Source organism: Podarcis bocagei (genome assembly GCF_964188305.1).
Source record: "Podarcis bocagei genome assembly, chromosome: 9".
Taxonomy (NCBI): domain Eukaryota; kingdom Metazoa; phylum Chordata; class Lepidosauria; order Squamata; family Lacertidae; genus Podarcis; species Podarcis bocagei.
In genome coordinates this window covers 58369845-58383508 of record NC_138134.1, presented here as the reverse complement: position 1 = coordinate 58383508, position 13664 = coordinate 58369845, and the positions used below count along the sequence as shown (strand labels likewise).

The following is a 13664-nucleotide window of genomic DNA, read 5'->3' as shown; positions in this document are numbered from 1 at the left end:
CAATGCTCTCCAACTATTACATATTTTATTCTGCCACGTGGCTGCATGTTTATAAGAATTCTAGGGATATCTCATGTTTGTTTCTGGGCCCAATTGAAGTGGTTCACGTTAAAGAGTTTACTACAGGCTCCATTGGGTCTGACTGGCAGAAAAAAAGCCCCGTGTTAGTTCCAGCACCCTCAGAAGCTGTGGGGTGGCAGCTCCTAGAGCTAGGCTGTGGAATGTTACTGGCACCATCATTGTAGTTTTGTCACATGCTAATGATGCACCTTGACTTTGACACCTGAAATATCTATTTTAGGACCCACCCTATTCTTTTGATGGTGAATTATTTTAACTGATTTTAATATCTTTTTACATTGTTGTAACCTACCCCAGGACCTTATTATTACCACCTGCCTAATAACAACAACAACAACAACAACAACAACAACAACAATAATAATTAATAATAGACTCACCTTCAGTCAATAAGTGTTGATATTTCTGTTCTTTGAAGGAAAACCAAAGCCAACTGTCAAGTTACCTACCGCGAAGTTTTTTGTAGATCTGCACTTGCATAGAAAGCTAATGATCCTCTTTTAATTGGGTGGAAAGCCTGCCTCAGTTTGTTTACCTTTATTTTAAAATCTATGCAGGTTTCTGGTGGCACTGTAAGGGAGCTGGTTGATGCCTTGATAGAAATGGATTGTACAGAGGCTGCAGAAATAATTCTGAACTCATTATCCATCTCATTGAGCCAGTCCAGCAAAGAGCAGGCAAAGGATGCAAGAGCTCCATTATGCGAATCGCCTTCCTCTCCCATGATAGCACAAACAGGTAAACTGCTGTATGCCAATCAATGCTCCTGCAATAAAACAAACATTTTGCAGCTCCACCCCCACCCCCCACCCCTGTGGCAGAGATGGTAATAAGGACAGAGCAATGAGGTGTCTAGATGGTTTGATTTGCATGTGACAAACCTAGATTCAAATCCTTTCGCAGCTGCTGAGCCTACTGGGTGAGGTTAGGAATTCCCTAACTCTTGTAGGGTTCTTCTTAGCCTAAAATACTGTGTCAGTTCCTGACACAAATATCCATTCAGCTGCAGCACTAGTCAGCTCCTGACTTGATGCATCTCAAAGAGTATTCAGACTAGGTGTCCTTGACAAATTTCCATAAATTTCAGTGCAAACTTACTTGATGCACACTTCCAGACTAACGTTGTCGATCAGAACATATATTTATTCCTTTATGTTTCACACTACAGTGGTGCCTCGCAAGACTAAATTACCGTATTTTTCGCACTATAGGACGCACTTTTTCCCCTCCAAAAATGAAGGGGAAATGTGTGTGCGTCCTATGGTGCGAATGCAGGCTTTTGCTGAAGCCTGGAGAGCGAGAGGGGTCCGTGCGCACCGACCCCTCTCGCTCTCCAGGCTTCAGGAAGCTATCCCAAGTCTTGCAAGCCCGGCGGGATGTCCCGCGGGCTCGCAAGGCTTGCGGGCAGCAGCCTGCACCCAAAAGCTGGGGACAGCGGGGAGGCGCAGAGCCGCCATCCCGCTATTCCCCGACCTGATCTGGAGGCTGAGGGTGGGAGAAGCAAGCCTGCTTCTCCCCCCCCCCCCACCATCCCCACAACCTCCAGATCAGGTCGGGGAATAGCGGGATGGCAGCGCTCCGCCATCCCGCTATTCCCCGACCTGATCTGGAGGCTGGGGGTGGGAGAAGCAAGCCTGCTTCTCCCCCCCACCAGCCCCACAACCTCCAGGCTTCAGGAGAGCCCCACCGCCAGCCCCACAAGCTCGGGGGACAGCGGGAGAGGCGCAGCACGCCCTTCCCACTGTCCCCCGACTTGGTTAGAAGGCTGGGGGGGGAGCCTGCTCCTCCCCGTCGCCAGCCCCGCAAACTCGGGAGACAGCGGGAGAGGCGCAGCGCATCTTTGCCACTGTCCCCCAACTTGTCTAGAAGGCTGGCGGGGGGAGAAGCCTGCTCCTCCCCGTCGCCAGCCCCGCAAACTCGGGAGACAGCGGCAGGGGTGCAGCACGCCCTTCCCGCTGTCCCCCGACTTGGTTAGAAGGCTGGCCCAGCCCCGCAAACTCGGGGGACAGCGGGAGAGGCGCAGCGCGCCATCCCGCTGTCTCCCGACATGGTTTGGAGGCTGGCGGAAGGCTTCCTCCTCCCCCAGCCCCGCAAGCTCCCAGAGCGATGCCAAAGCTGCGCGCAGCTTCGGCATGGCTCTGGGTCCCGTTCTGGGGGAGGGGGAAGCTCGGGCTTCCCCGCCCCAGCCCCGCGCCTGGCGGGGGGCGATAATTTTTTTTTGCCTTTATTTCCCCCCCCCCCCCAAATCTAGGTGCGTCCTATGGACCGGTGCGTCCAATAGTCCGAAAAATACGGTAATTCGTTCCGCAAGTTTTTTCTTCTTGCAAGTTTTTCGTCTTGCGATGCACGGTTTCCCATAGGAATGCACTGAAAATCAATCAATGCGTTCCTATGGAGACCGTCCGGGGACAGAGGGGAAGCGCCGTGCGCCTTCCCCTCTGTCCCCGGACCTATTTAAAGCAAGGGGCGGCGGGGAGAAGATTGCTTCTCCCCGTTGCCTGCCCCGCAATCTCCGGGGACCTGTTTTAAAGCAAGGGAAGGGGCAGCGGGGAGAAGATCGCTTCTCCCCGTTGCCGCCCCTTGGTTCAAAAGGGGTCCGGGGACAGAGGGGAAGGCGTGCGCGCCTTCCCCTCTGTCCCCGGAGATTGCGGGGCTGGCAACGGGGAGAAGCGATCTTCTCCCCACCGCCCCTTGCTTCAAAAGAGGTCCAGGGACAGCGGGGAAGATGCGCTGTGCTTCCCCGCTATCCCCGGAGCTTGCAGGGCAAGCTTCGTTTTGCGAAGCAAGCCCATAGGGAAATGCGTCTTGCGAAGCAGCTAAGAAAACGAAAAACTCCTTCATCTAGCGAGTTTTTCATCTTCCGAGGCGTTCGTCTTGTGGGGCACCACTGTACTCTGAGCCCACAACTGTATTGCAAAATTTAAAGAAACCTACCAAAATGTGTTTTAAAAACTGTTGGTTTGGAATAAAACACATTTTGAATGGTATACATGGAGATCAAATACATATTTGAATATATATTTTTTAATAACCTATGTATTTAAATATTAATGGGATGCAGAAGACAGTTAGGAATGAAAACATGCAGAACTGACATGGACGAGGAATGGGTTGATCTATATTTTAGTCCTCTGCATTTAAAGGTTTTGGAAGGGAAGTGCCATGAATTAAGACTGAGGGCGCACAGCTTGTTTAAGTTAAGCAGGTTTGTTGGGTTAGTGATGATGTGGGGAACCTTTCCCACTCCAGGTTTTGCTGAACTATAGCTTCCACCATCCTTGGCCATTGGCCATGCTTGCTGGGGCTGATGGGAGCTGTCATTCGCCAACATCTGGAGGGCCAAAAGCTCCCCATACCTTGGTTAGTGCCTTGATAGGACAGTCATTACGCCCATATATGATGCTCTGAGCAACAGGGAGGAAAAGATGTAATAGTAAAATAATAGCTTTGCTTAAAACACCCGACTAGTTTACTAAGAAAGGAGTAAAAAACAAACATGCATTTGAAATGCAATCCTTAACACAATTACTAGCAAGAAAGTCCTACTGAAATCAACTTGCTTCTGAAGCAACTTGCTGAGGACTTCACTGTTACTTTGTTCTCTCATTATCTGGAAACACATTCATTGGTGTTTTTTTAATTGTTTGGCCTGGCAGTAGTGCATTTAAAGGAAGCAACAGAGCAATCAATAGTTACAATTCTTAAGGGAGCAGTTCAGTAAATCTGTACCCATACTTATCTAGGTGACGGTTTCTTTGCCAGATCTCAGTAATTCCAAGATGATTTTTTAAAATAGTGCTGGAACCTTAGAAAACACAGGTCACCTTCCCAATGTTCTAGCAGCTGGTGCAGCCTTGGCATTTAGTAACATGGTAGGAAAAACAAGCTTAGCGCAAGGGCTTAGCAAAAGGACAAGCCAAGGCTTCAGGACATGTGAAGCTGCCTTATCATATAATACTGCTTGGCCATCTATCCCAGCATTTTCTGGATTGTCCATGTTCTTAGGCACAAATCCTTCCTAGCTTTGCCAACAAAGCTCTTTTAATTGGAAGTGCCAAGGATTCAGCCAGAGACCTTGAGTGTGCAAAACATGTTGCCTGGAAACACTAATATTCGTAAAGCTCCTGCCCTGGACTCCTCCTGCAGCTGCTAGTAATTTTTGTTTTATTTTCACCATTGTCTGGGGAGCAAAGAGGCCTTTGCATTGCTCTTTTGATTTATTTCCTGAACTGGATATATTGCATTGTATTAGCATTTTCTTAAAACCCCATGAATTATGCAACATGTTCCTTTCCCCCTCTGCCAGGTGATCTCAAATTCCAGGATGCTGAAAGTATTTGTGACAGCGGTGTAGAGATTTCCCTCCGCAAACTCAGCTTCACATATTCAGAGTCTTTCACCAGCAAGTCACCAGTAACACTTAAGAAACTGACCACAGGCTACGGCCAGGACAACTTGCCACAAGGCAAAATTGAAGCCACTTAGAGGTGTGGAATGGTTTTGTAAAGTTTCCTGCAGAGGAAGGAAGTTGCTAACAATTCAAAGTGCACTGGAAGAAAAAGCTCTTTAAAATGTACATCGACAGGACTGTTCAAGAAATGGGAATCAGGTCCCAGTAAAGTGGGAAGCTCAGGACCAGCAGCATGAAGATGGAGTGGCCTTCTTTCTTCCTAAGATCTTCACCTATAGAAGAAATGGACTACCAACATGATGTATGGTAAAAGTTACAAGAGAGACATTGGCTGTGGAGCGTGGTACAGGGTTGTAAGCAGTGATCAGGATAGATACTTAAGTCAAAAGAATATAATGTATATTTCAGTAAGTATATTTAAATTTTCATCTGGTGTCTATAAAAATCATCCAAGCTTCAGACTGTTTCCCACATCCTGTTTTACCAGCTTTCTGCTGTAAATATTCTTGTTTAGATGAAATTACTCAAGGAAAATAATGTGCTTTTTAAATGCTTGGTTTTTTTATTTTACTTTTATAATAAAAGACAGAATTCACATTTTCTGTATTTTTGTGCTGAAGCAAACATGGAAAGCAGCTAAGGTCCTGGAGGCAAACTGCTCCCATTAGCTTGATGACAAAGCACTCATAACGTAAATCAGAAGGTGAATTCTGATTTGGGTGAGGCATTTTTCCATTATGAGATCACCTGAGAAAGGCCTAAAGTTCTGCTAAAAATTTTCAGTAACTTCTCTCAAGGGCGGCTTAACTCCTAAACTCCTTAAGAGGTAAAGAAGGTGAGAACACAGAAGGCCACTATATGTGTCCATAGAAACCCCCCCCCTTAAACTCTCTTGAACTATAGGAAGAAACTATTCGCACCTTTTTCCACTTGTGTGTCAGATAGCTGTGAGCAGGACACTTAAGTAAACGGACAAGGGTGCTGAAAAAACATACTGGAAGTGGGCAAGACAGGTGAACCAAGATCAACGGGTCCTTGTGGCAACTTTAACATTGACATTATGACATGAGCATTCATGGACTAGGGCCCACTTCATCGAAAGAATAGTGTGTGATCCTCAGTCAACCATTATGTTGACGAACGCCTTGCGACTCAAACGTTTTGGCTCCCGAACACTGCAAACCCAGAAGTGAGCGTTCTGGTTTGCGAACGTTCTTTGGAACCCGAACATCCGATGTGGCTTCCAATTGAGTGTAGGAAGCTCCTGCAGCCAATCGGTAGCCGCACCCTGGTTTTCAAACATTGGACGGACTTCCGGAACAGATTCCGTTCATCAACCAAGGTACGACTGTTAAAGTTGATTGGCAATGGTACAGCCTGTGACAAGATTCAGAGCTTAAATGTATAAAAATGACCACCCTTCACAGCCACAGATGATAAAGAGAACCAACTGTTAGGTCTTTTTAAGATGACACAATACTTAGCTGTCGCTCTGTTGCAGCAAAAACAACCACCAGCCCTCTGAACACAGTGTGGACCAGTGAAAGAAGGAATCCTAAACTGAGAAGTGCCACAGTTCAAGCCAACCAAAAAAATAACAGCCAGTGATTTTAAAGACCTCCTTCCAATGAGTAGCTGCTGACTGATAATATGCAGGGGTAAAGGAAAAAATACTCTTGTTTATGCCTGCAGCCACTCCTATTAGCTTTTTTCCTGCCATCTTTAGCAGCACACATATCAGGCCTACTTTGCAAGTGGTTCCTAGACTTGTGCACCTAGCACCTTTAAGAGAGATCTGTGTGCAGCCTCTCAATCTGTGTGCAACCTTGCAACTTTAAGCATGCCTTGGGAACACTGCTCTAACTATCTGGAGAGTGAGACCCTTAGGCAAGTCCCACGTTGACTAGCCCCAATAACTAAGACTTCCACTACCACCCATCTTCCCTATAATCTGAGACGTGCATCAGTTTGGCTCCTTAGTCTAATACTGGTACAGCACATCCTTCCATCTTGAATAAAAAGCCCTGTTGCCAGAATACAGAGGAAAGTAAACGAGGGCACTAAAGAATCATTCTATGCAATTCATTTCACTGTTTTGATTAAGCTCTCTTAGCATACGTGGTCACCTTGTTCTGTAGCTGTGCTGATTTGCTCTGGGCTCCAGTCCGCTGAACAAAAGGGTCCCAAGTGTGGAAGATGCTGGCACAAGAATGATGTTTAATGCTCCTAGTTTGTGCCTCTCTTGCTGCGGCGTTTCATTCCCATTTCCATCCAGCTTCCTCTCCCTCCTTCAGGCCTTTCCTCAGGAAATGTCTGTCAATGATGTTAAGCTGAGCGACTTCTCCAGCTCTTTGGCGCTAGTGGTTTCCCAAGGGTAGAACAGTATGGCTCTCCGTTTCTCAGTGAGAAGGAAACCGTTGTCACTGAATCTTCCTGGGATGTTTCCAGCATCCAACCAAACAAAAGGAGTGATGGCTGTGGCTTCCACGATAATCTGAAACTGATCTCCTTCTTGGGAAACAGAAGCCTGAAGGGGAGGGGGCAAAGGATTATTATCTGTGCAGTGTGCCTAGTAGAAATTCCCTATTATAAACAATGTGCTTTAATAATTTATTCCTCCTCACAACAAGCTTGTCTGCAGAAAAGGAAATAATGGCATATGGAGCCGCTTGTTACTTGAAACCTGATTTATAAACATTATTTTTATACCAGTTTAATACTACGGCAAGGATTGCTAGCGTAACTCCAGATGTACAACTCCCATCAGTCCCAGCCGGTATGAACAATGGTCAGGGTTAATGGGAGTTGTAGTCCCCAAACACCTGGAGGGACCCTACATTGGTTACCACTGTACTATGGTTTCCTCTTCAGCAATTCCAGGAGATGAAGAAAATTACTCTTCCCCAGAACTGCACCAGTTAAGTCTTGGTTTGCCAAGATGACACACCAGTGTGCCCACCATTACTTCTTATGTCATGTCAAAAGGTCTCAGGAAATACTGCCTCATAAATCCATAAGGCAGAAGGACTGCCTGCTCTTCTTGTTCACAGTTCCTATTTGCGCTGGCTCAGCCTGATTTTGCAGACATGCTGAAGACATGGAGCCTTGGCAGGACCTGCCATCAGCATTAAGCAGGAATGCCATTTTATTTAGACATGAGGCACTTTCTATGCCCCAACGTAATTGCTCCATTTTAAGGTGAAAACACCAAGAAACGGCAATAAAAGTTCAATTCCATGACATCTATAAATGATGGGAATTAGGCAGTTTTGCATATGGCATCCAAGGCCTTTTGTAAGGTTCGGCACATATGCTTCCATAAGGGTGAAATCACAGATCCTTTGGTACTATGCACAGAGTTCAGTATCCTGACTTCATACACAGCTTCTGAGTATTACTCAGGGCCAAGACATCTCACCGCAGTTATTCTATACCCTCTGTGGTTCTATGAACTGCTACTTGTGTGCCAAGGAAAGAACGTTATTACTTGAACAAAATAATTTTGTTGCTTACAAGAAGTTGTGGATTCTTTAATCCCACTGCATCCTTCAAGGAGGACAGGAAGTGGTAATTGCTTGGGCTGGAGAGCTCCTCTTCACCTTCAAGGGAAAAGGTGACAACACAGCTTTGCCTGGTACAATTTCCACATTGTTTCAGAAGGTCACTGATGGGCTCCTTGTAGATGGGGACAGCTGCTCCTCCCTTGATGAGCACGCCCTCTTTAGCCAAGGTACACACTGGCTCTGTCAAACCCCAATCATGCAGACTGACCTGCAGGGCAGGTTAAGCGTTCAAGACAATAAAGGCATATTATGAATACTTCCTTGCCATTAATAAAACTCAAAACAACTCAACCTAGAGTGAGCACACGTTTACATTTCTCTTATTAAAATTCATAGCCTTCAAAAGAGCTTAACTTTGACAGGAGGATGCCTTTATTCAGGCAATAATCCTACAACATTAGCTTGCAAAATTCAAATATTTACACCTCACTTAAAAACTCAAAATGCAGCATTATTTCGTAGCTGGGAGTTATTTAGAGCTAGACTCCTTAAGATTTTGCTTTGGTTATTATTTTGAGCTAGACTCCTTAAGATTTTGCTTTGGGTTGAATGGAAGGGTTGGGGGAAAGCCCACCCCGCCCAGCCTCCAAATTCTTTCCAGACCCAGCTTCAGAGAATGGGCAAAGTGGAACTTACTCTGAGTGTCAGCTCATAATCTGCGTGAAGATCTGAGATTCCATATATGTAGAGAGCATCTTTATCTTCGTATGCCACAGGCAATAAAGGAGCGAAAAAGCGCTGGGCAAAATAATGGAGCATCTTCCACTTGCCACCATATTCTGAGAAGGTTCCAAAGGAGAAAATATATTAACCATACTGTCAGGGAACTGACATCGGAGCTAGAGGCGGAGGGAAGGCTCTCAAATGTTGCTGGAGAAGGGCCCAGCAGGGAGAGAAGCAGCTCAGCAGATGGGGAAGCAAATCAGCGCTACACCAGGGATATAGAGGGGCTGATGGGGGAATCGGCGAGAGGGCTCCAGGACTCTTCACCGGACACCAGCGGGGAGAGCACGGGTCCTCCGCTACCCACGCCCTCCCTGCGCAGAAGACTTCCGCACAGGGAGAGTAGGAGGAGACTTGGCGTCAAACAACTTTTATGTTGGAAAAGGTTTAAGAAAGGCCCACTGACGGATTCTGCTAGCGACTGAGGCAGCCACAAAGTGAAGGGCTGTCCAGACAGAAAGGTTTAACAAGGCAACACAGCCAGGAGTGGCGGTAACTTACGCACGAGCAACCCATACTCATTACACATACCCTGAAATGACCTGCAGTTTACCTTACCATGCAACCATTCAGATTAAAAGGCCTTTTTTATTTTCTCAAGTCGGAGGAAGGCTGGTTCATAAATGACTTGAGGGGAATGAGTGGGTATCACTTACATATATTTATTTATTTATTTATTGTTTCACCGCTGGAGCTAATTCTTTCCCCTTATTAATATTTGTGCTTGTATCAAAGCAGCCCATACACTCATTCCTGTTCACATGTTAAAAACCTTCTACTGTCTCTATTGCTGCAGTTCAAAATGGAAGCCATATCAGGCAGGCGTTTGCAGAAAGGTACCAGGTTCTCTTACAGGAATGAGCGGTACCAGCTCCCCCAGAACTGCTAAACCCCTCTCACCATTAGGCAATCCATTCCCTACATGCAGTGGGGTTGTTGCAGGGCGACCACAGTGAATGTGATGATGCATGCTATATAGGGCATACACAGATATGTATATGCACTCAACAAATGTGACAATTTATCTGAAAAGCAGGTGATGGGGCCACTGGAATTCAAGCAATTAATGTCCTGTATTTCAAGCAACTGCACTGCAGAGAAAGAGGTGGCTGAAACCGCCAGATGCAGAGGAAATAGCAGACCGTCTGTTGTGCTTACATCCAGCTTCATTAATTGCTACCAGATAAACTTTGTAACTAGATATGCAGTCTTGCTTTTCCTTCTCCCTCCCAGTTCCTTTTCCTTTTGTGTTGTGTCCTTTAAAATTTATCAGCCTGAAGGCAGGGACTGTCTTGTTATTTTTGTACACTGCTCTGGCAGCCTTTTTCTTCTGAAGGGTATATAGTAGAAATGCTTTAATCAACAAATAATAAGGGTGACATGGGATAGAGACAAAGAATAAAGGAGAGTGGCAGCAGTAGGTTCCTAGTTTTTAAGTTTTCCCTGAAGTTCTTCTCACCAACAGTCAGAGTAGGCAACCCACTCCTCTCTGGGACCAGTGCTAAAATAATCAACTGCAAACCCCAAAGGCATCATTTCCTTGGTCTGCACCATAATCATGCATCCAAAAGCTATTATTCTCTCTAATAGCTGCTGGTTTCAGCTCGCTGGATGATGTAAGTGCTAGATGTGATGAGACTAAAACTGAGTCATCCCGTCCAAGTAAAATGTGTGATTTGAATCAGGTATGTCAAGGTGACATTACACAAGACCTGAGGCTCAGCAAACAGTGGTTGCAATTTGCTTTCCTCTCCTAAAGACGAAACATCACACTGTGGCTACAGCTGTCCCATGTGTATGACTAAGGCCCTATCTACACTATACATTTAAAACAGCATCGTGCCACTTTAAATCATCATTAACCTAAATCTTTCTTTTTCTCCCTTGTAGTTTGAACCCTATTCAATGAAAATTTGCTCCTGCCCCCTTTATACCCATATATCTGACCACTGATGCATATTTCAGCCAAGACATGGTTGTGGGAACTGACCACCGTTATCACCCAAATCCACTACGATGGAATTGGGGGAGCCGAGAGCTCGGAAATATACGTCTTGCTATTCATACTACAAAACCCCGACAGTCTGTTAAGAGTCTCTGAGAGAGTCAAGTGCTAATTTAAACAGATGTCTCTTTAATTTTTCAACAACGATTGAAACACGCCCAGAGAGGAAGAGACTGTTCAGACCAAATCATGACATGCTGTATAGCAGCAAAGGCGAATCCTACGACATAATTGAAGGCTCTACTTTTAATATCTCCTAACTTCTTTCCTCTGCAAATCAAAGTTATCTACCAGAACGACGTGCAGATTATATTAGCTCTTCCTGGGACACACCCCAGGTAAAACACATGCACACACACCCTTGGGAACTGCTGACATTGTAGGAACCAGTCTTTAATGTCAAGCCTTATCCCAAAGGTAGCCAGTGCGATGCTCCTCTGATGTTTTGCACTCCGACTCCTCTCAGACAGCGACGAGAGGAGTTGTGGTTCACAACATCTGGAGGGAACCATGTTGGTTACCACTACATGCCTGAAATGGCTAAAAAGCTTGGTGCTTTAAGGCATTTGACAAAATGCTGCAATTTAATTTGTGGTACCCTGGGCAGTACCCAACAAAGTAGTTCTTGCCAGCACAAGAACATCCGGCTGTGCAACAGAACCTCCCCTCCTTCTCCTCTTCCTGTGTCCCTCCTAAATCTGTTCTGGGTTTCCCCCTCCAGGACAGATCTGGAGATGGTGGAGCCCAAGGAGAGGGTGGGGAAGTTCAATCGGGGAAATGGGATCCTTGCACGATCAGAACTATTTTTTCCAAAGTCCCACTCGGCCATGAAGCTCACTAGGTGACCTTGGGCCAGGGACTTTCTCCCAGCCTATACAACCTCTCAGGGATGGTGTGAAGATGCAATTGAGAGGGAGAATCACATTCACCACCTTAAGCTCCTCACAGCAAAGGTGAAATATACCATATTTTTCACACTGTAAGACGTACCCAACCATAAGACGCACCTGGTTTTTAGAGGAGGAAAACAAGAAAAGCCAGCAAGAGCCGCAGACAGGCTCGCTCGGCGCAGTTCTTTAAAGATAGAGCGGCTGTTGCTGGCTTTTCCAGGAGGTGGGAGAAGGGACTGACAGGCTACCCTCCGTCCCTTCTTCCACCTCCCTGAAAAGCCAGAGCAAGCTGCGCGGCTATCATAGAATCATAGAATCATAGAATCATAGAGTTGGAAGAGACCACAAGGGCCATCGAGTCCAACCCCCTGCCAAGCAGGAAACACCATCAGAGCACTCCTGACATATGGTTGTGAAGCCTCTGCTTAAAGACCTCCAAAGAAGGAGACTCCACCACACTCCTTGGCAGCAAATTCCACTGTCGAACAGCTCTTACTGTCAGGAAGTTCTTCCTAAAGTTTAGGTGGAATCTTCTTTCTTGTAGTTTGGATCCATTGCTCCGTGTCCGCTTCTCTGGAGCAGCAGAAAACAACCTTTCTCCCTCCTCTATGTGACATCCTTTTATATATTTGAACATGGCTATCATATCACCCCTTAACCTCCTCTTCTCCAGGCTAAACATGCCCAGCTCCCTTAGCCGTTCCTCATAAGGCATCGTTTCCAGGCCTTTGACCATTTTGGTTGCCCTCCTCTGGACACGTTCCAGTTTGTCAGTGTCCTTCTTGAACTGTGGTGCCCAGAACTGGACACAGTACTCCAGGTGCGGTCTGACCAGAGCAGAATACAGTGGCACTATTACTTCCCTTGATCTAGATGCTATACTCCTATTGATGCAGCCCAGAATTGCATTGGCTTTTTTAGCTGCCGCGTCACACTGTTGGCTCATGTCAAGTTTGTGGTCAACCAAGACTCCTAGATCCTTTTCACATGTACTGCTCTCAAGCCAGGTGTCCCCCATCTTGTATTTGTGCCTCTCATTTTTTTTGCCCAAGTGCAATACTTTACATTTCTCCCTGTTAAAATTCATCTTGTTTGTTTTTGCCCAGTTCTCTAATCTGTCAAGGTCGTTTTGAAGTGTGATCCTGTCCTCTGGGGTGTTAGCCACCCCTCCCAGTTTGGTGTCATCTGCAAATTTGATCAGGATGCCCTTGAGTCCATCATCCAAGTCGTTGATAAAGATGTTGAATAAGACCGGGCCCAAGACAGAACCTTGTGGCACCCCACTAGTCACTCTTCTTCTATCGATGAAACCAGCACAGCAAGAGTGAGAGCTGCGCAGCGCCTCTTGGTCTGCTGGCTTCCCAACGAAGCAGGATGAGGGACGGAAGGGGTTCCGTAAGGGCTCCTTTCCGTCCCTCATCCTGCTTCGCTGGGAAGCCAGCAGAACAAGAGGCGCTGCGCAGCTCTCCCTCTTGCTGTGCTGGCTTCAGCGATAGCTGCGCAGCCTGCATTCGCTCCATAAGACGCACACACATTTCCCCTTACTTTTTAGGAGGAAAAAAGTGTGTCTTATGGAGCGAAAAATATGGTAAATAAATAAAATAGGCTTGCAAAGACAGTAAGAAAGCATGCACATTAAAGCAGCCCAATTCCTAATTTTGCTTTGGCTGAAGAAGACTTACCCAGAGAAGCCCAGGAAGGAGCCTGCCAGATATCATTGAGTTGCCAATATAGTGCCCCCATGGTGCGCCCCTCCCCATTGATTATCTCGCTTTGGCTGCGACGATAGAACTCCGTTTGGGACTTTATGCACTGGGCCTGCATAATCTAAGGCAGCGAAGGCCAAAACAAAAAGAAAAAATATCATTGCTAAGCGCTTGTGTAATGATAGAACTGCAAAAAATACTGACAATAATGCAGATCCCTGAGACTGGACTGCAGAGAACAGCCGATCACATGGTAAAACCCTTTCTGGACTGTTCCACTTTGAT

General features: G+C 46.2%; 2 protein-coding genes across 4 annotated transcripts in view; one reads left to right on the top strand and one right to left on the bottom strand.

The window, feature by feature from the left end:
• The window catches only part of NFKB1 (nuclear factor kappa B subunit 1), a 72518-nt gene extending 67429 nt beyond the window's left edge, over positions 1-5089 (top strand). Inside the window, exons 23-24 of the mRNA XM_081209339.1 lie at positions 639-819; positions 4388-5089. Of these exons, the coding sequence (XP_081065465.1) occupies positions 639-819; positions 4388-4566 (360 nt within the window). The 3' untranslated portion in view covers positions 4567-5089. The remainder of the gene's footprint in view (positions 1-638; positions 820-4387) is intronic.
• Positions 5090-5630: 541 nt separating this feature from the next.
• Positions 5631-13664, bottom strand: part of MANBA (mannosidase beta) — a 63390-nt gene continuing 55356 nt past the window's right edge. For 2 of the 3 annotated variants that reach the window (XM_081209340.1, XM_081209341.1), the window contains 4 exons: positions 13356-13500; positions 8692-8834; positions 8006-8263; positions 5631-7019 (listed from right to left, as the gene is read on the bottom strand). In XM_081209340.1, coding sequence (XP_081065466.1) covers positions 6795-7019; positions 8006-8263; positions 8692-8834; positions 13356-13500 — 771 coding nt within the window. In that variant the 3' untranslated portion in view covers positions 5631-6794. The remainder of the gene's footprint in view (positions 7020-8005; positions 8264-8691; positions 8835-13355; positions 13501-13664) is intronic. The other variant, XR_014011994.1, reaches the window with a different exon arrangement.